Raw genomic sequence first — 22,477 nt, 5'->3', positions numbered from 1 at the left:
TATTGATTAAAAAATGATGCACCATTACCATTTAGGGGCCATTTAATCTCTAAATCTATGATTTTATGATCCCCTGATTTTTATGTGAATGTATCAACACTTTTGTTTGATTGAATGCTTCCCTACTGTTCAATTTTGCTCTGACTTGATTAGGTCAGAAACTCAGTAGCATTTGGCTGGTCATTTGGTCACTTGAATTGGAGACTAAGAATTCCCACTATGCTATAGGAAATACTGATATGGATTAAAGAAATACTGACTCGTATAAAAAGCAGCATCTAGTTTACTCTTAAATATTCTTAAATTGCAGTAGCATTTTGTTAGGAAGAATTTCTTGACTCTGAGAGGATACTGGAATAAAAAAAGCTACCAATAAAAGATAAACAGAAGTTGTAGAAATTTTATCTGAGGAAAACTTTCAAAAAAGGGTAGATAGCTATCTCTCTTGGATGATTTAAGCGAACAACTGTTTGCAAATGGGATTTTATCAATGACTTCTTGAAAGCCCTTTATACTCTGAAGAATACTGGTGTTATGAGCAAAAACAGGGAAAGCTAACTTCTTGGGAAATTTTATTAAAATAAAAAAAGAGAAACAAAGGGAAATAAACTAAGAGAAATCTGGAAATAATCATGTAAGTATTGAAATAGTAAAGAGAAGGTCTTGGAAACTGATGGAGTTATTTAATAATATAATATCACTGATTGAAGACAGAATGAATATCACTGTACTAGAAATTAAGGACATTATACCACAATATCATATTGTAGTACAAAGAGTAATAGAATTGGAATCAGGAAACATGGATTCAGATCTCATCTCTGACATTAGCTGTATGACCATGAACAAGTGACTTAACATCTTAAAATCTCTGGATGATGATAATAACAATAATACACCACCCATATTAAATTGATGTAGGAAAAGTACTTTTACTTTTTTTTAAAAAAAGTGCTTTTACTTTTTAAAAATAAAAATTTTATGTAAATGTGAGTTAGTACCATTTTTCTTCAGCAATGATTTCTCACTGATGTGAAGGCAATCCTGGGTTCTCAAATACCATGTCAATGGAATAAATGCTGTAGAAGGTCCTACCAATATGGAAAGCCTTCAAATGTGGGTCGTCATGTGCCAGGCCTAGAGGCCTGAGGGCTACCAGAGTCTTACCTTACCTATTGCAGGTCTTCTGCTGGCCAAACCTGATAAGCGTATGAGAGAAGAGACTTTCCAGAGTCGAACAAGGGTTAGACTTTATTCAGGGTCTTGGTTACATGTGCAGGGGGAACTCTTCCTTAGGAGAGAGAGAGAAATCTCCCAAGGGGGCAAAGATCTTACAGTAAGAGAATGAAAGCAGAAGTGGAAGTGGGGAGAGGGGGGAGAGGGAAGAGCGAAGAGAGGAGAGAAGGAAGAGGGGCCTTCTGTCCTGTAAGGGCCCCTCAGCACTAAGAACGCCTTCGGGCTTTCCTGACCCTACTTAAGCTCTCCTGCCGCATAGTTTGCACCTGAATACCGTGCCTGTTAGATTACAATAGGTGTGCCCAGATCCGGGCCAGTCTCGAGGGCGGGGATGCTCTCTCCCATCACTTTTCTCACGGGAAGAGGTGGAAATTCGCGAGATAGCTCGGTCTCACACCTCAATTCCCTGCTGTTCCCTGGGGGGCCTCATGAGAACTCTAAGGTTTAGAAGTTCTCACCTTTACCCGCCCGAGACTGTCCACATGGAACTGAGCTTACACCCCCAACAGTCATGCAGTTTGGATATTAATGGGGCAGCTAGATGGTACAGGGATAAAATCAGAAAGAGCTGAGTTAAAAACTGACCTCTGACATTTACTAGCTGTGTGACCCCCAGCAAGTCACTGAACTTCACTTTCCTCAACTGTAAAATGTAAGTGGCAAAATGGTGGTATACTAGCACCTGCTCCAGAGAGTTGTTGTGAAGGTCAAGTGAGATTGTGCTTAGCACAATGCCTAGCATATAGTGGGTGCTTAATAAATGCTTATTCCCTTCTTTTCTCCCAGGGTGAGTTTGTGATCTGAGGAACAGCCTTCCCAAATTCACAGAGGATCATCATGAGGTTAATTTAGCCATATCAGTTCAAGATCTGTTCATGTGTACTTTCTCTCTCTCTCTCTCTCTCTCTCTCTCTCTCTCTCTCTCTCTCTCTCTATCTCTTTGTCTCTCTCTGTCTCTGTCTGTCTGTCTCCGTCTCTGTCTCTCTCTGTGTCTCTGTCTCTGTCTCTCTCTCTCTCTCTCTCTCTCTCTCTCTCTCTCTCTCTCTCTCTCTCTCTCAGTATTTGCCACTGGAGGGAGTACACACACTGATGAAATCATGGATTTTTGAAATATTGAGGTGTTATTACATGAAAACCTGCCCACTTTCTTAACTTTGGTTTTCCTTCCTTGTGATATCATTGCCAAATCTCTTGGTTTTGATGGGAGCCTTCAGTTTATATAAATGTGCAGTAAAGTCTGTTCCCCATATGTAGTATGGAAGTATCATGGCTCAAAAGGAGGCAGAATAGATATTTTTAGACTCTTTTCCCCCACCCTTCTCCAAGGGAGACTTTTTTCATTCCAGGAAGGAAATCAGGAGTTGGGACCAGAAGCTTTACTCCCTCAGAGAGAGGATGTTCCAGGCTAGAATTGTCTTTATACTCTCTTGAATGTTATTAGTTTAGGTCACATATACACAGATACACATAGTTTATATTATATATAATTATATATTATATATAGTTTTCAGGTTCAGCCAAACTTCTAATCATTGTTCATTATTGGGGAAACCAAGACCCCAAGCTCTATAGCTAAGGCTTGATCCCATCAATGACCAGTTCCACAATGAACATACAAAAAGTAAATATCAAAGAAACACATTTATCTAAATTTGGAGCAAAACAGAAATCAGTGAAAGAATGCATAAAGGAATATATACCAGTCAATATAGAGTGAAGGAGTTCACCCACTGAGAGTGAGGCAACTCAGCTCATCTAAGAGAAAGAATCTCAGTTCTCACTCAAGGGGAAGTTCTGTGAAGCTTCTAATATAGGAAACTGAGGATAGGGACTGATGGAGACTGTCATTGCCTCTCATATTAGCTTCTTCTCAGAGTTTTATTCTCCCTTCAACAATCTGAAGTAGGGTTGGCATTTTCTATTTTCTGTCTACAAGTTGGAAGCCAGAAGCACCTGAAGTGACTGCGGAAACCAAAGAGACTCAACATATTTGAAGCAAGGCAAGAGACCAAAGAGACTGGAGGTCTCCTGTCTCTCGTCTGAACTCCGTCTCACCCAGCATTCTGGCATGGGATGTTGATCCCCACCAATGAGAAAAGAATCCTATACCAATGGGAACTCAGTTAACAAATGTAATATACTTCTTGGTAGTGGGTTGGTAAACTGGCATTCAGAGCTATCAGCCACTTTTGTTACCCCCAACATTTATGTGGATTGAATTATGTCTGTCTTGGAACATGGGTTTCTCTCTAGTACCTTCCCCCCTCTGTGGGAGTGGTTTCCTGTTCAACAGACCAAGGAAGTGTGCCTGACTAGTTAGCTTAGCCAGTTATTTAGCTTCTAACTTTTTGATTGGTGAAAATTCTCTCTTTCTTTCTCTCTCAATCTCTCTCTCTCCGTCCCTCCCCCCCCGTCTCTCTGTCTCTCTCTCTGTCTGTCTCTGTCTCTCTCTCTGTCTCTCTCTGTCTCTCTCTCTCCCTCCTTTCCTCCCCAGGAAAACTCACCATTTTAATCTGTCAGAATTTCTGAGTCCCCAACCAGCCAGTTGTTGGCAAATATTTGGAAAACCTCATAGTCTGACTCTCCTTCCCTTCTAGGACTTCATTTTCTATGCTGCTTCCAAACACAGATACCTATTAGCACATAAACATAATTTATAATATTACAGAGGTTAAAGTAAGTTCTAGATATGGAAAAAAAAACAAATTCTAAATATCCATGGCTTGCTTAGTCAGCAAAAGGAGGAAGATCATCATAGATAAGCCTTTCTTTATGATCAAAAGGAAGAAACAGTGCTTGCATATTGTAGTGGTACAATCTGATGGCAAGAGAACCATCAGATGTCCATAGTGTCATACTGTTTATGGTTTTACCACTTCTGATAGCTCATTTTATTCTCCACTCATTTCCAGTAGCAGTTCCTTTGTGGTGCCCAGTTAGTCACAGATTATCTCTCTACTGGTACCAACTTCTTCCTTAGAGTGGGGTAGCAATTCCATTTACCTTCTGAAACTAGTTTTTATAGTTTTTTATTCCCCCCAGTTACACATCAAGAAAATTTTTAACGTTCATTTTCACATGATTTTGAGTTCCAAATTTTTCTCCCTTCCTCCCTCCTCTCCCCTATTCTGAAAATGGTAGACAGTTTGATGTAGTTTATACATATGCTATCATGTAAAAATATGTCCATATTAGTCACAGTTGTGAAAGAAGAAATATAATTGAAAAAAGACATGAGAAAGAATTAAAGTGAAAAAAATGTTTTGATCTGCATTCAGAGCCCATCAATTTTTTATCTGGATGTGGATAGCATTTTCCTTTGTGAATTCTTTGTACTTATCTTGGATAATTGTGTTGTTGAGAAGAGCTGGCTCATTCATAGTTGCTTATCACACAATATTGCTGATCCTGTGTACAGATCTACACATTTCACTTTGCATCAGTTTCTACAAGTCTTTCCAGGTTTTTCTGAAATCTGCCTCCTCACCATTTCTTATTGCACAATGGTAATTCCATTACATTCATATACCACAGCTTGTTCAGTCATTCCCCAATTGATGGTCATCCCCTCAATTTCCAATATTTTGCCACCATGAAAAGAGCTGCTATAAAAAATTTTGCACATGTAGATACTTTTCCCTTTTTGTGATGTCTTTGGGATACAGACTTAGTATGGGTATTGCTGGATCAAAGTGTACACACAGTTTCCTCAAACTATTTTGAACCAGAAGCCATGACAAGGAACAGCCTGTTCTTTTCTTCAGTGATCTGCTTTAGCTCTTTTCAGACTCAGAAAATGACATTTTACACAAATTACATGTAGTATGCATGCTCATTTCTGAGAGCCAGGCAGTCTACATCTTTCCCTTGCGGTTCTAGAGTGCTCTGAGGGGTTTGGAGTTGTCTCTTCTCTAATGTCCTTAGCTAAGTTGTTAGAGGTCAGCAACTAGCCCTGAGTTCTATTGACCTACTTAACATTAATTAGCTTTTACAAATGGATATTTATTTTAAAATATAGCAAGAGTTAACTGCATATTATCTCTCAAACCATCTCAGTTTCTGAGGAACTAAGTTCAGCTTAGGTCAGTTCTTACATATCATTGATCCCTCCAAGTTCAAGTCCATATGCAGCATTTTTGCTGGGTGAATCTTTTCTCAACTGTAACTGGGCTAGGGCCCTGGAGGTCTCTCTTGAAGGTCACTCCTTTCTCCTCAGGATAGCATTGCTTCACTGGCTCTGGATTCCAGACTGTGGAAAACCTAGACATCAAGTTGCTCTCCAGACCTCTGAAAACTCACGAGGTCTTAGACATTCCATACCTTTCACCTAGAATGGAAAATAATATACTCAAAACCAAGAATCAAGGCCTATTTTGCAGGACCACATGACTTCAGAGGGGAGAAGGCCCTAAGGCTTTTCTCCTTATAGCTTGAGTGTTTCACTTGATGCCATGACATAAGAAGCCACCAAATTAAATGAAGAGAAAGTGGCTGGTAGGCCTTATTCAATACATCTAGAAGAAATCAAAAAGTATCTTCTTCACTAGATGGTTGGTGGACCAGGATTTATAGAATATCCACACCTGCACCATACTAATCTTTCTTCCCGTTGGTTCCTAATCTTTCTATAGGGAGCTAAGCAAACAGATAGGGTCTGCAATTTGGCAATTCCTGGTTATATTTGTTTTAATATTTCTGTGAACTTCCCTTTATCTTTTGCAAAATGGGTGAAGATTATCTGGCTATGCCGGTGAGGACACTGGACTGTGATCAATGTTTTAGGGTAATGAATTGAGTAGAGAACTTGTTGCCAGGGAAACAAACTCAGAATGGAAGGAGATTCCAGGAGTCATTCTGTCAGAACCAATCATATGGAGGAGATTGGCATGTGTCCTACTTGGAAGATTATATGTATAGATCAAAGGACATGTAATTCATGCATCAGTTAAAGGGCATCCAGATAGTGGTCTCAAATCTGTAGGCCTCATAGTTTTTTATGGTCAGAAAAGTATTTTTTTGGGAAGTGTGATATTGTTCCTGCAAGAATGAGGCATAGCTGTACCAGAAGCATTAATAGAATAGTAGCAGACATAATACCAATAAATTATACTCCCTAAAATTTAATGCATTACTTCTTTGCTGCTTTGAACCTTCAAAGTACATTTTTTTTTTATCTTTTAAATTAATTATAAATTGTGACTCTTTTCTATTTTAGAAAGAACATTTAAGTTATCAGGTCTTTTGGGCAGAACTTTTAAATTGTTATCAGATCTTCCTCATGGATTTGTCTATGCAACTGACATGTCATAGAACAATAGATACTGAAGTAAGATGGATCCTAAGAGGTCATCTTTCAATAGCACTCATCACTAGAATTCAAATTAATTGTGACAAAATGTTGGAATCAGGGTTCTGACTGAAGTTGGACAGGCCTGAATTCCAGGACAGTTGAGTAGGGTAGGCTACAGAAGCAGTGATAGGCAGAAATTTAAGAGGCACTAGGGTTCAGGGAGTACAGTAGTAGGTGGGTGAGCAGAGCATGAATGAAATCTGGCAGTCGTTGAGAAGTAGAATTGGAAGGCAGATAGGTAGTGTCAGGAAGAAACAGACCTAGGAACTGTGATGCAAAGTTGAAGATTAATCACGGAAGTCAGAGTGGGAGCTACTTAGGGCGCAAGATTTCGGGTAAAGCAAGGAGGGAATGTCTGGAGTGTGAGGACAGAACTGAGAGAGAAGTTAGTATTGATAGCCTGGGTACTTCCTTAAATCACGGTCCTGGGCAGGAAATTATCAATCAGAGAATGGAACTGCAGGGGCAGAGCCATTTCCAGAGTGAGAAAACTGTTGGGGGAGAGGTAGAAAAATACCTAGCCCTGAAAAAAATGCAAACATTTTTAGTTTCAGAAAGTTTGGTTCTCTATGACTCATAGGTTTTTATTTTATAATACATCAAAGTGTAGTTATTACAGAAAAGGGACAAAGCCTCTGGTTAATGGTAACATAGATGAAAGATATTTTAACAACATGTCTGGGGGCACACAAATACCTTGTTCTGGTTCTTCTTTGTCATGAAGAGCAAGGCAAGAGCCAGATTATTGGAACTGACATACAAGGTCATGATAGGACCAACAGTAAGGCTAACTTGAGGCTGAAATGTCCAAATTATGTTTTCAGGCATCATTAAATTTTCCTAGCATAGAGAATAGTAGATCAGGCCGTTCAGGTACCTCAAGTTTTTAAAACTAGGGCTGGTTTATTAAAATAATACATAGACAAATCATCAACTAATTTGATTTTTAACACCAGAAAAACCAAATTATCAAAAATAAAAAGATTTTAAATAATGGAAACAATCAGAAAATATTTTGCTTAAATATATGCCCATAAAAGTGACAATTTAATTGAAATAGGTGAATATTTTCAAGAATGTAGAGTACTTAGATTAATTGAATAAATTGAGAAAAACAGAAAATGAAGTTGAATAAACCTTAAGTAAACAATCCCATTCCAGTAATATTAATAATAATATGCAATACAGAATATTCCAAACCCTGGAACAGATGAATTTACAGGCAAATTCCATTAAACATTTAAAAAGCAATTCTAAAATTATGCAAACTATTTGCAAAAATAGGCAAAGAAGGGATCCTTTCAAATTCCTTCTACAATATAAATATGACCTGGATCAAATACTTCAGTTTTGAGATTGAAAGGAAATGGAACACAGCAGTTAACAAAAAGAAGTTTACATAGTTATACCATGGAAAAGATTATTTTTTTAAAAAATATTTATTATTAGATTTTCAATATTCTCTTTTATAGGATTTTGAGTCCTAAATTTTTTCCTCCTCCCTACAACTGCTTCTTCCCCAAGATGGCAATTATATTAAACATATTTCGACATTAGTCATGTTGTGAAAGAAGAATCAGAATAACCACGAAAAAGAAAACAAAAAAGAGAAAATAGTACTCTTCAATCTATATGCAGACTCCATAACTCTTTCTCTGGATGTGAATGGTATTTTCCATCTTGAGTCTTATCTCATTATATTGTTTAGAAGAGTTAAATCTAGCGAAGTTGTTCATCGAGCAATGTTGCTGATACTGTGTACAATGTTTTGCTGGTTCTGCTCACTTCACTCAGCATCAGCTCATATAAATATTTCCAAGTTTTTCTGAAATCTGTTTGCTCATTATTTCTTGTTCATCTATTCTCCAATTGAAGAGCATCCCTTTCATTTCCATTTTTTTTTGCCACCAAAAAAAGAACTGCTATAAATATTTTTCTACATGTTGGTCCTGGTAAAGATTCTTTTTAAAAAATATATTTATTATTAGGTTTCAACTTTCACTTTTTAAAAACTTTAATTAATTAATTAATTTGTTTTCAGTTTTCAACAATTACTTCGTAAGTCTTGAATTTTCTCCCCCTTCCCCCATCCCTTTCCAAGACGGCATGCAATCTTACGTGGGTTTTATACGTATATTCTTATTAAACACATTTTTACATTAGTCATATTGTATAGAAGAATTAAAATGAATGGGAGAAACCATGAGAAAAACCAAAAAAACCAAAACATAACACAAGAGAAAATATTCTTTATTCTGTGTTCCAATTCCATAGTTCTTTCTCTAGATGTGAATGGTATTTTGCCTCAAGAGTCCTGGGAATTTTTTAGGTCCTTGCATTGATGTGAAAGGATAAGTCTATCAGAAACAGTTCTCACACAGTGTGGTTGTTATTGTGTACAATGTTCTCCTGGTTCTGCTCATTTCACTCAGCATCAGTTCATATAAGTTCTTCCAGGCCTCTTAGAAGTACTTCTGTTCATCATCTTGTAGCACAATAGTACTCCATTACATTCATATACCACAACTTTTTCAGCCATTCCCCAGCTGATGGGCATCTCCTTGATTTCCAGTTCTTGACCACCACAAAGACTGCTGCTATAAATATTTTTGTACATGTGGGACCTTTTTCCATTTGGAAAAGATTCTTAATAAGGATATAAGCTTAATTTTCTTGAATGTGGCTTCCCTGACTCTCTGTTGCCTATGAAGATCTATGGTCTAGTAGTTGAAGTAAGAGCTGGAGCTTCTCTTACCCTTGGCTGTTTTTGTATTCATGTGTCAAGGAAACCATATCAGTGGCTTGCTCTGTAGTCCTCTCAGTCAACTAAGCTTCCAGGACAGTTTCAGTTTCTTTTAAGAAAAAAAAAACAACTGGTCTAGATAATCTATGTGTCAGGGCCTTAGGAAATAATGTTCCTATCCAGGGCTAAATTGCTTTCAAAGCTTTATATCTCTAGGTAGGTGTAAAATGACCCCAGCTTAAGCCAAAATGATCTTCACACACAGTTTATTTGCAAGCAATTGTTGCATATTTAAAATTATTGATATTTTGTTCTGAAACACATTTCTCAACAACAGAAAAAAGGTGCCCTCTTCTTTCAAAGTACTTTCCCTTAAGTGAGGTTTATTATTAAGAGAAAGGTAAGATATACCTTTTATCTTTGATAGTATGATATTAACACAAAATTCTATTTGACTAGGTTTTTTTACTCTCAGTTTTTTGTATTGCTGTGGTATATCTTGTACATATGTATATTTTTTTCATTGCATGATTTCATGCAAGTCTTCTAATATACCTCTGAATCTCTCATATTAATCATTCTTCATAATGCCATTCCATTCCATTGTAGGATGATATACATAGAAAGTGACAGCGAGGTGGTACACAGGATAAAGTACTGGGCCTGAAAACAGGAATGATTCTTCTTCATGAGTTCAAACCTAGCCTCAGATTTTATCTTTATTTTATGGAATAAAACAAGCATTTCCATAATGCATAATAAAAAAGGTGATTGCACATGAAACTGCAAATCTTTTATGTGCAAATCTGGTCTCAGACACTTACTAGCTGTGTGACCCTGGGCAACTGTGTGCTTCAGTTCCTCATGGCAAACCATGACTGAACATGGACGTGACTGAAGAACAAAGTATTTAGAAGCTTTATAGAAATCCTTTGTTTTTTAAAATTATATCTTCTTTTCATCAATGCTTTTTGTTTTTATATCACGTTCATTCCCAAACATATATCTCTCTCCCCATCAAATTGTCCTTTTTTATAGATTAAAAATTATGTCCAGTAAAACCAACCAATATATCAGCTAAGTCAGCCACTAGACCCACTATTCAACAGGCATAACCTCCCTCCTCTGCAAATAAAGGAGGATGTGCATTTCTCAACTATTATCCAGGGCCAATCTTGGTCACTAGAATTATGTAGTATTCAGTTTCATTTAATTACTTTTCATTTTTAGAGGTTGTAATTGTTATGTGTATTGTTTTCCTGGTTCCACCTCACTTTGTATCAGTTCATATAAATCTATACTTCTCTTACTTTTTTGTATTCATCATTTTTTATGGTAAAAATAATAGTTTGCTACATGGGGTATATGGAGTGTTCAAAGGAGAACTAATAACTCTGGTGTGAGGGCTTGCTCAGCCATTTTCAGGGCTACTCTTTCTTTTGTATCTCCACGAAGCTGTAGAATGCCTTGTGGACACACCCTGCTAAACTGTTTTGGATGGTCCAAACCAGGTTGAGTATGACCAATGGGCCCCCAACCTGTTTATGAGTTGTGGGGTGGCTACCCCAAGCATGTGAAGACTTCCCTGAGCGAATAAGCAGATGTGAACATTTTGTTTCAAGGGGCCATGAAGATGGTAGAAGCAGGTGCTATAGAGTGCTTAGAGTTTAGTCAGACATTGATGATGCCAAGGTCGTCTGCTGCATTCAGAGCCATCAGTGTTCATCTTTTGTCTTACCACTAAACTCTGATGACTCTGAAGAAAGAGTGATGCTGATGACTTCCCTTAGCTCTGCAATTTATGCTCAAGTGAAAAGGTTTTATACCCATACTATTTTACCTCCCTTGAAGTGCTAGTGAAAAAGTAGAAGATACCCTAGGAGCTGTAGTGACAGCCCTGCACATGGGTGGCCCAGGCCATAGGGTCATCTTCTCACTGGACTGAAGATGCACAGATTTAGAAACATCTCCCTCCCAAATGGTCATACAGACTCTTTGTGTCTGACCTGTGATGGACCCTTCTGTTCCCTTATTGGTATGATTAGCCATAGCCAGTCCATTGTGAGGTTATTTTGGTTTCCTTCAGGCATGAAGGATAAAACAACAACCATGAGAATGTCTATTACATTCTCATACCTCAGTTTGTTTAGACATTTTCCAATTGATCTGGCTTTGTTTCTAGTTTTCTGCTACAACAAGAAAAGACTAGTATGCTTATCTTGGCTTATATGGGACCTTTAATTCTGTCTTTGACCTTTGCAATTTCTTTTGAATACATAATAGTACTGTTTTTTTCAGATTTTCTTTCCTTTATATTTGAAGGTCTTTCTCCTAGTTGCTTAGTTTGTTATTTGAATTGTTAAATTTAACCACCTTGGGAGTATGCAGCATACTCCCAGCATATTAAAATTTTTAAATTAATTAATTTTTTATGGAAGTGATCTATGAATTGTTTCAAATGACATTTTGTTTTCAGCGTTCAGAAATTCTGAGTAGTTCTCTTGTGTTATTTTTTTCATTATGGAATTCGGATTTTTGATCTTTCATGTTCTGGGATATCTATAATCTTTAAGTTGTCTCTATGCACCCTGTCTTTGAGATTAATATGCTTTGCTTTTATAGTAATCATATTTTCTTTTAATATTATTATTCTTTGTTTCTCTTCTTCTAGATTATCACTCCGTGTATTGGACTTTCCAATCAATTGTTCTCTCTTATTTCTTGAGTAAGATTTGCCACCTTGGATTTAAGTATTTCTTTCATGCCCATTATTTCTACTATGAAGGTCACAAACTGTGCTTTCATGATTCTTGTGCAACAAGTGCTTGCCCTGGCTCCCACTACCTGAATACCAAATGTGTTACATTTTACACCTCCCCCAGAATTTTCTGGTCTCCTTAAAGGGATTGGAAGGTATCTATTCTCTTTGTGATTGATTCAAACCCCAGCCAATGGTGTTACCACAATTTTGGGAATTTCCTGCACCCAGTTCCACTTAACCAGTTAGTCATTATTTTTTACAAAGAGATATTTACTTTAAAAGTATAAGAGCAACTATATAAAAATCCTTTCCCCCTTCCCCACCCAATATGTGAGGGGGACTGAAGTGAGACTACCTTAGTCGCTGGAGAAGGGAGAAGAGTCAGATTCACAGCTTAACTCAGTTCCTATATAATGTAGTTCCACCAGGTTCCAAGTCTAATACCCCAATCCTGGGCTTGAGTCCTGACACCCTGGCTTCTCAAGACTTCCTTGCTGAACTGATAGTAACATCTGACTTGGTGGTAATGTGAACTCCTTGAGGACAGATGCTATTTTTTGCCTCTTTTCATATTCCCTTGTGCTTAGTACAGTGCCTGGCATATATTAAGACCAACTGGTTGACTGAATCCTGACTCTAATATCACTCAATCTGCTATGTCAGAGTATTCTATCATCTGGGCTCAGAACTGAAAAGAAAAGACAAGAGAAAAAAGTGAAAACCCCAAGTGTGGTTCTTGGGGCCACAGAAACTAACCAGAAGAGGGAGATGTAGTTTTTCCCCCGACTCAGCTCAGTTCTTGAAATGAACATTCACCCTCTTGTTCACTTAGATGTGGGTTGTGGATAGAGCAAAACTGCTCCAGGCTAGTAGTATTAAAGACAAGGCTGTTTAGATAACAGCCAATAGAAAGAGGCCGCTTCCATCAATGTGATAGCAGAATGCAGAATATCCTTTTGCTAAAACAAATTCTTCCCTCTTAGGTGTTCTAGGCCTGTGCAAGGTCAAGAATGCTTATGCTTATTTCTTTCTTGAACCAATTAAGAAAATCATGCTCTTTTTGGAAATTAACTGTGTTCTCTACCTCTTCGAGTGTTAATTCACTTTCCTTTGCCTAGCAATATTTACTCTGAAATGCTTGGACTAATTTTTAAAATCTTTGTTAAATTGTATTTTTATTTATTTTGTTAAACATTCCCAATTACATTTTCTTTTAGAAATTTTATTTTTAACATTGAAAAAAATTGAGTTCCAACTTCTTTCCTTCTCTCTAGCCCCCCCCACTCATTGAAAAAGGAAACAACATAACAGTTATAAATGTAGTCATGCAAAGCATATTTCTCTATTAACCATGTTACAAAAAACAAGAAAAATAAAGTGAAAAAAGATTGCTTAATCTGCACTCAGAATTCATAAGTTCTCTCTCTGGAAGTAGCCTTTTTTTAATCACAGGTTCTTTGGAATTGTCTTTAATCATTGTAATAATTAGAGTGGCTAAATCTTTCACAGATACTCATCATTACAATATTGCTGTTATTGTGTACAATGTTCTCCTGGTTCTGTTCACTGAAGTGAACTTTGCATCAGTTCATATAAGTCTTCCCAGGTTTTTTTGCTTTTAATTTCTTATAGCACAATAGTATGCCATCTTAATCATACAACTAACTTGTTTAGCCATTCCCCAATTGATGAAGAACTGCTATAAATATTTTTTTGTACAGCCTTTTTCCTTTTTTAAACAAAATTTCTTTTGGATTCAGACCTAGTAGTGATACTTCTGGGTCAAAGGGTATGCAAAATTTTGTAGCCCTTTGGGCATGGTTTCAAATTGCTAGTCATATTGTCTGGCTTATGATTTCACTAACAGTGCATTAGTGTACCTATTTTTCTACATCCCCTCCAGCATCTGTCTTTTTCGTTTTCTGTTATCGTATCCAATCTGAGAGGTGTGAGGTGGTACTTTGGAATTGTTTTAATTTGCATTTCTCTCATCAATAGTGATTTAGATCATTTTTTCATGTGACTCTTGAGAGCTTTGATTTCTTCTTCTGAAAACTGCCTGCTCATATCCTTTGACCTTTCATCAGTTGAGAAATGGCTCTTATTTTTTTTTTTTTATAAATTTGACTTAATTCAAGATAGTTGAGAAATTAGGTGTTAAAGAAACCTTCTTCCCTTCTGTTATTACAATTATCCCCATTGGACTAAGTTTTTAACTGAGCTTTCTTCCTTCTGAGATCTTTGACTATTCTGATCTTTCCCCTTATTTTCTGATTCCTTACCCTTTAATGGTAGATCATCAAAAGATGGACATCAAAGCTGTCTTATCTTCTTCTTACTTTGGGGAATTCATTTTTCACTAGCCTTTTTCTGCCTCAAGAGTCATCTGGCAGGGAGGGAAGTGTTGGGGGTGAGGAGGACAGCATTGGCCTCATCCAGATAACAGTTTTCTGATGTAGCTCCACCCATATGCTGGCAACCTGCTGTAGTAGCCTCTGTTCCTTAACTCTCAGGCTGAACATTGATGCAGTACAGTAGGCTGCTGTCCAAGGCAGAGAAAGTTTCTGTTTTCTTGTGCCTTCTTTTATTTAAGGTAGACTAGGCACTCAGATAACAAAATTGTTTGAAATGATGTTTCAAATAAAAGTAGAATTATTGTTCTAGAGCAGGAGTTCTTATGTCTGTAGATAGTTTTGATTTCTTCATCTGAAAATAGCTTGTTCATATCCTTTGACCAAATACCAGTTGTGGAATGACTCATAGTCTTATAAGTTTGACTTGGTTTTTTATATATTTAAGAAATGAGGTCCTTAAAGAAACTTGATGTAAAAATTTTCCCCAATCTCCTACTTTCCTTTTAATCTTAGCTGCATTGGTTTTGTTTGTGCAAAACCTTTTTAATTTAATGTAATCAAAATTATTTATTTTATACCCTGTAATGCTTTCTATCTCTTGTTTGGTCATAAATTCTTCTCTTATCCATAGATTTAACAGGTATACTATTCTATAAAGACAGGAGTTCTTAACCTTTTTTGTGTGATATGGACCTCTTTGGCAGCCTGGCAAAACCATAGACAAAGCCTATGGATCTCTTCTTAGAATAATGATTTTTAAATGTATAAAGCAAAATGCAGAGGATTACAAAAAAGTTCAATTTTATTTTATTTGCTGTTTTTAATTCTCTTCCTCCCTGTCCTTCTATTCCTTTATCCACTGAAACAGTAAGAAAAATAAAACCTGTTACAGATTTGCATAGTTATGCAAAATAAAAAACAATCAGTCTTCTTTTCTCAAATATATATAATTACAAAGGAAGCCAATGATATTGAAATAAAGTCATAAAAATATTAAAAAATAAAGTTCGAGGAACCCTGATAAGACTTGAAGGGTTCCTTGAGGCTATCTACTCTAGCCCTCATATTTTACATATGAAGAAACTGAGTCCCAGGAAAGCTAATTGACATTCACAGACAGTGAACATTAGGCCCAGCATTTAAACACCTAGCACTCAGCCTCCAGAACTAGTGGTCTGGTAGCATGTTATTTCTCTAATTAAGAGCCTGGAGAGGTTTTCTTTGGATATTAGTGCATGAGTTTTAATGTCTTACCTTTGTTACATCATTTTGGACTATTTACAAGTCTTTTCTATCTACTTTGTGATTCTTTGCTGTGTTCATCTTTGTCATATTAGAGACCTCTAGACAAAAGGAAGATTTTCATAATAGTATTTTCAGGCTACAGCAATCCTCACTAGTAATTTTTTTCGGCTGTATTTCTTTCCTTAAGTAACAGTTATAGTAAATAAAAAGCAGTTTACAGATACAATTCATCATTTCCTTCCTTTAGGTTTATTAATTTTAAAAAATATCACCTGTTTGGCCAAGAGTTAACCATGTCACTGTCTTTTCTTTTGGCAGAGCCAGTAAAAACCTGAACCCATGCCATATTTTGCTTATATAAAATGGAATTTATAGAAAACTATATTAATTGCATTTTTGATCTATATATGCATATTCATGATATACATCTAACCAGATGAACAGTCTTGTTTGTCTCCTTGATGTAAATGAATCAGCTGAATGAAAGTGTGAGGGCAGAGCACACCTTGGGTAAAATGATTTTCCTCATATTCACCTTATAAATAATTTTGAATTTGTCTGTGAAATTATTTCCCATAAAATTCCTGCAGTATTAATCTGTGGATCCTTTAAATTGGTCTGGATTTTTTTTTTGTTTTTGTTGCTGTTGGAGAGCAGATCCTGCCTTTGATTGAAATGGAATCTTCCACTATTTATCAAGTCTTTGTTGAATGAGTCATCCAAGCTGCCTCTTATTGGCTGAGGTGGTTAGTTCCCAAGGGATTGCCTGGCAGAGGCTGCAAGACCCTGCTTCATTCACAGAAATATTGGCTTGCTAGCTAGCCCTTTCATTCACAGAAACAGAATTTCATTCACATTTTGTTGTTTTTATCTGTTTCTAATGAAGAGAACTGTTTGGGAGAGACAGGGAATTTTGTTTTCCCTTTGGATAACAGTAGAAATAATCTTTCGTGTGTGTGTATTTGCTGTTGCTATGATAGCAAGGGGAAGGAAAAAATGAATTCTGTGCCTATGCTGTAGGAGGTTTGCGACATGATGATGAAAGGTGATTCTGCAGCTCATTAGAAACTTGCTTTTAGGTTGAATAGGACATTTCTATTATTCATCAATCCCGGAATCAGACTGGTTGGCTTCCTTTACTGTGCTGCAAATTATACCAATTAAATACAATTATTTAAAACTGTTTAAATGGCTTATATACTGCAGTTTTTTGCTCACAGTTATTGAGGAGACCCTCAAAATGACTTAATAACATGCTGTGGTGAGTCTCACTTATTTTGAAAGGAAATTGCTCATTTTAAAGAATATTTTTATTTTTTTGCCTGTGCTCTGCATGCTCAAAATTAGCAAAGCTAATTCCACGTCAGAAATTAGTGGGGAATTTTTGAACCTGCATTGGATCTTTCCAGTAGAGGGAATTTCCCATTTGTTTTTATCAGATGGAAGAAGGAATGCAAATTTTTCTCTCAAGCCTGACATCTGACTTTTCAAGAGAAAGGATTTTCCTGTGGATTATATGCATAATGAAAGCAAGAGCATTTTTCTTCCTTATTGACTGCAGGACAAACTATAACTGAAAAGAATTTGATTTTTTAAAATTTTTGTTTCCTAGTAATTTTTATGGTTTAAACAACAAAAGCATTCAAGTGGTATTGAGCTCCACATAAAGTTCTTTCTTTGGGATGGATTTTTGCGGAGAAAAGGCATATTATTTCTGAAGCTTGTTGCCATATTTAGGAAATGTTTTTCTTTCGATATATGTATTTAATTCATTGGATAAGGAAAAAGGGACTACTATAGCTTATTAAGAAAGATAAGTGCTGTGCAATGGTCAGATGCAGACATTTTCTTAAGAAACTGCATTGCCACAAGATACTTGTTATGGCTGCTCTGGTGTTTTGGGGTGTGGTATGTGGGGGGAAGGAAATTAGTATTTTCTTTTTTACCTCATAGAGTATTTTCCTTACTTTTACTTTAAAACTGTGATTCTTAGTCATCAGGGCTTGAGGAAGGTCTTTTTCTTAAAAGTACTTTTCATATCTTAAGTATAGTGTTGAATATTTCTATGGCTTGTAAAGATGAGTTGAATGGGATAGTTTTAACCCCTGAGGCAGAATTACAGATTTTTTTAGGAAGTTAATTTAACAAATTAAATTATTCTAATATGATATGATCTCTGGGTGGGCATGTTTCACTGAGATACTGGCTTTACTTCTGTTATCAAAAGAATGAGGGTTCAAGGAAGGTGAGAAATAAAAAAAATTGGAAGGAAATATCTTTTGAGAAAAATAGGAAGAAAGGAAATTGGAGAATTTTGAGAATTGATTGGTTCTGGTGTGCTGTAAGTGGGTGGATGTGCCTTTTTTTTTGCTACAGGAAGTTGTAAGTGATTTGCTGTGTTCACTGAGCCTTTGTTGAAGAGGGTCTCCTCATTTGTGTGAGTCATGCTTTTACTGTGAGACTTGGCAGCTAAGCAGGATTGGAATCTCTATCAGAAAACTATTACTTTTCCTAGTCTAAGGAACCATAGGCAGTTTTCTTTCGTGGCTTTTGTTTTATTTTTGATGAAGGGAAAAATATTCTTCTTTTTTTCTTCCTTCCTTTAAAGGCATTTGGGGGGAGCATCCCAATTTTACTGTCCTTACTCAATTATTATGTGTTGTCTGCTATGAGAGAACAGGTGTTTTCTGATTTGGCATCAGCTCTGCCAAAACATATACAGGAAACCAGATAGAAGGGCATGCGTCAACATACCAAGTATAACCGCTTCAGGAATGATTCAGTGACCTCAGTTGATGAACTTATCCACAATTTGTCCACGAACACCAGCAAGGTCTCAACTATTGCCACAACCTCAGCAATATCATCCTCATATGTGGTCTCAACCAAGGTTCTCCATAAAGACCAGGAGGATGGATCCACCACGCTTTGTACTCTCAAACATAAAGTATCTCACTTGAAATTCTCCAGCTCCAGCAACCTTTTGGGCATCAAAAACCTGCCTTCTGCAGTGAAGGACCTTGCTGTTTCCAAGTTGCCAGGCAGCTTGAGTGTTCCTAGCTCAGCATCAGGAGCTTCAGACAACACATGTAACCTTGTCTCTGCCACTCTGTGTTCTCAGCAGAACACAAGCAAGATGAGCACAGGGAAAAAATTTCAATCAGAGGAGATGCAACTAGGAGGTGAAGTCTGCAATTCAAATAGCATTTTTGTCAATAAGCCTTCAGGAGGGTGGCTGCATTCAAATGAAAAGATCCTGGGACCTGGTGTGACGTTTGAAGTGAAGGTTGGTTTGCTTTCTTTCCCTTCTCCTTTTTTTATCAATGAAAATGTCCATGCTAGCTTTCAGGATAGATTGGTGAAGCTGCAATAATCAGTGTTTAGCTATTATTTTTCTATTTATGCTGCACAGGTTAGAAGTACAGAGAAGCAGTCTTAGGAAAATTAGCATTAATTGTCACATTAAGGAAGGGGAAATATGTACTTTAACTCTTTAGCAGTCAGCATGTTTTTGCAGCGGTGTTGGGAGAAATGCAGAAGTGTCTTCTCAATTACACAGACCCACATATGTTTTATATGCATATATTTACATATATAGCTGTTTCACTGAATTCAAGCTTTTAATTTAGTGTAGTTTATTTTTATATCTCATTGTCACATAGTTATTCAGTATGTCTGAAAATTTCTCATTAAGGAGCAGACTTACCTTTGCATATAGAAAGGACTTATTTGTTATCTAGCAGGTTTTAAAATAAAAAAATGTCTATAAAGAAATAATTATGATAATCTTTTTGAATGAAATGGAATAAAGCATATTGTCACTGTAATCAGTTATGGTTTGCCAAGTCAGTTGGTGCTTTTATTTTTTTCCCTATAAAGAGAATTATCTTTGCTTAGTGGAGCAAAATGCTTTATATGAGAGAATGAGTTTCCCAAATAGCAGGATTTTTCTTAGCGTGTGTGTATTTCATTTGAGCACTTATGTTTTGTGTTCAGAACAGCCAAACTTGGATGTGGGATGGATTTTTGCTGCTATTATCTTCAGAAAGCATTTAAAAGCCTGGTTTAAATAGATTGGAAGGACTGGGGCTTAGGAAAGCTAGCAGAAGAGTTTAGTTTGCATTTTCCAGTAGAATAGCTATAAAAGTACAATCCAATTCTTAACAGTTTAGCCATTCTAGCAAATTTTCCTAGAATACATTTTAAATAAATCTTGATTAAAAATCTAGGTTGAAAAATTTACTAAAGTATTGTTATTTCAAGGTACTGGTTTTTATTTGAAAGGAAATAAAACACAATTTATCTCTCTACCATATATGACATTGAAAAACCAGTAGGATTTTTGTTCCTAAGTGATGATTGAATATAGAGTTTAGAATGGATTACTTCAAATTTCATTTTTACATGACTTCTTTATTACAAAACAGAGTCTTTCTCATGATCATTTTTGAGGGCCAAAGTATTGAAGGAGTTTCTTTTTGAATCATGTATGGATAAAATAATTTTCTGTAAAAGCCAACTATTTGAGTATTGCAAATAGGCTTTTCCTCACTATTTTGAGTTTTATATTAAAATGTATTATTATTGTATTTTAAAATGAATCAGTCTATTTTGGTACCAATGACATTTAATCATAAAACAGGCAGATGATAACTTTTGAAATTAACTATTTTTGATTAATTTATTTTATAAATAATAATTATATAACTGTTGAATAATAAAATAGATATAAATTTTGAACTTAGTTTGAAAACTAATACCAGGGTGGATTATTTCCAGAATACTAACATAATTATAATTTTCAGTAAATCACGCTATATTTAAAATATACACAGGCAAAGGTTTCTAGATATGCATCATCGTGGAATAGTGGAAAACCTCCTAAAGAGTTCAGAATAACTGGGATCAAGTTGACTCTGATACTTGCCACGTTAGTCAAAGCATTTAGTTTTATATTTTTTTCTTCATATATAAAACACACACATTGGATTAGATGATCTCCAAGGTCCCTTGCAGCTTTAAACTTTATAATCTTATGATTTAACTAACATACGATTAAAAATAGTAGGATATATGGCATTTCTGGTTCAGTTGTCCTTTACTTTTGAGAACATAGAAAACTATACTTTTAATATTTTTCCCTTTAAAGCAATGTTAACTTTTTCTTTTGCTCTTGTTTTATACAATGCTGAGCCATACCAATAACACTAACAGCCAAAGTACTAAAAACAAAATAGCTGCAAATAGTAGATCAATAATTAATGTATAGGTTTTTTCCTTCAAGGCTATCCTTGTTAGGAAGTTAGTTACACTAGGTACCTCCTTTCTTCTCTTGCTTCTATATTCTTTGTAATCTAGTTTCTGACCTTGCCATTAAAGTGAAACTGCTCTGTGCCAAGTCAAAAATGATTTCTTATTTGACAAATCTTCATTTTTCTTAACTTCTCTGCAGCCTTTGACACTATTGATCTCTTCCTTCTTCAGGATACTCTATCTTTTCTAAGTTTTCATGACACCATTGTCTCCTGGTTTTCATCCTTCCTATATGACAGTTCCTCAGTTTATATTGTTGAATCTTCATCCAGGTAGCATATAGTAATCATGAGTATGTCTAAAGGCTCTGTCTTTAGCTTTCTGTTATTCTTCTTCTAAAACTATCTTGCTTAGAAATTTCATCGTCACCCATGAGTTCAAATATCCTCTCTCTGCAGGTGATTCCAAGAGCTACTTATTTACCATCAGGTCTGCTTATGATCTCCTTTTCTACATCTTCAAAGTATGTCCTTTGGACACCTTTTGGACATCTTAAATTTTTCTATGCTTATTTTCTCAATTTCTTTTTCTTGTCTTATTGCTATAGGATGCATTTTTGCACTATTTTGAATGTAATGACAAATAGACATCGTTGCTTTACCCCTGATCTTATTGGAAAGGCCTCTAGTTGATTCCCATTACAGCTATTGCTCTCTTTTGGTTATAGGTAGATATTATTTATCAAATTAGGCAAGATACATTTATTCCTATGTTTTCTAGTGTTTTTTTCTTAACAGGAATAGGTTCCTGCATCTTATAATAAGTTTTTTTGCATCTATTAATGCACCTTTTTTTGTTATTATGATTTATATGTTCAGTTATTTTTAATAGCTTTCCTAATGTTGAACCAGTCCTCCATTTTTGATATGTTTAGCCTGATAATAGTGGATAATTTGTGTGATATGTTATCACAGACTTCTTGTTATTATTTTATTAAAATTTTTTTGTGTCAATATTCATTAGGGATACTATAGTTTTCTTTTTTGTTTTGTCTCTTTAAGTATCAGGATCATATTTGTATCATAGAAGATACTTTTAGAAACTTTTTTCCCTATTTTTTCACTATTTTCATTTTATTGGGATTAATTATCCTTTTAATATTTGATAAAATTTGCTTGTAAATACATCTACCCTGTTTTTTTTCCTTCATGAGTTTATTAATGGCTTATTCAATTTCTTTTTCTAATGTGTGATTTAAGTGCTCTATTTTCAATTCTATTAACATGAACATTTCATATTTTTGTAAATATTTATCCATTTCATTTAGATTGTCAGTTTTATTGCCATATAATGGGGGAAATAGTTTCAAATAATTTTTTTTGTTTCATCATTGATTGGAATTCATTCTTTTATTTTATTTCCCCCCATTCTATGTAAAAACATTTTAAAACATTTTTTAAAGTTTTGAATTCCAAATTCTATCTCTTTTTCCTTCACTTCCCCACTCCCTGGGACAGTAAGCAATCTGATATAGA

At 35.7% G+C, this 22,477-nt stretch overlaps 1 protein-coding gene across 1 annotated transcript in view; it reads left to right on the top strand.

Moving 5' to 3' along the window:
• Positions 1 to 18,339: 18,339 nt before the first annotated feature.
• The window catches only part of SHC3 (SHC adaptor protein 3), a 172,201-nt gene continuing 168,063 nt past the window's right edge, over positions 18,340 to 22,477 (top strand). Inside the window, exon 1 of the mRNA XM_072597396.1 lies at positions 18,340 to 18,975. Within this exon, the coding sequence (XP_072453497.1) occupies positions 18,430 to 18,975 (546 nt within the window). The 5' untranslated portion in view covers positions 18,340 to 18,429. The remainder of the gene's footprint in view (positions 18,976 to 22,477) is intronic.

This window comes from Notamacropus eugenii, chromosome 3, assembly GCF_028372415.1.
Source record: "Notamacropus eugenii isolate mMacEug1 chromosome 3, mMacEug1.pri_v2, whole genome shotgun sequence".
Classification (NCBI taxonomy): Eukaryota; Metazoa; Chordata; class Mammalia; order Diprotodontia; family Macropodidae; genus Notamacropus; species Notamacropus eugenii.
Note: the sequence above shows the minus strand (reverse complement) of the source record. Positions and strands in the feature narration are given on the sequence as shown.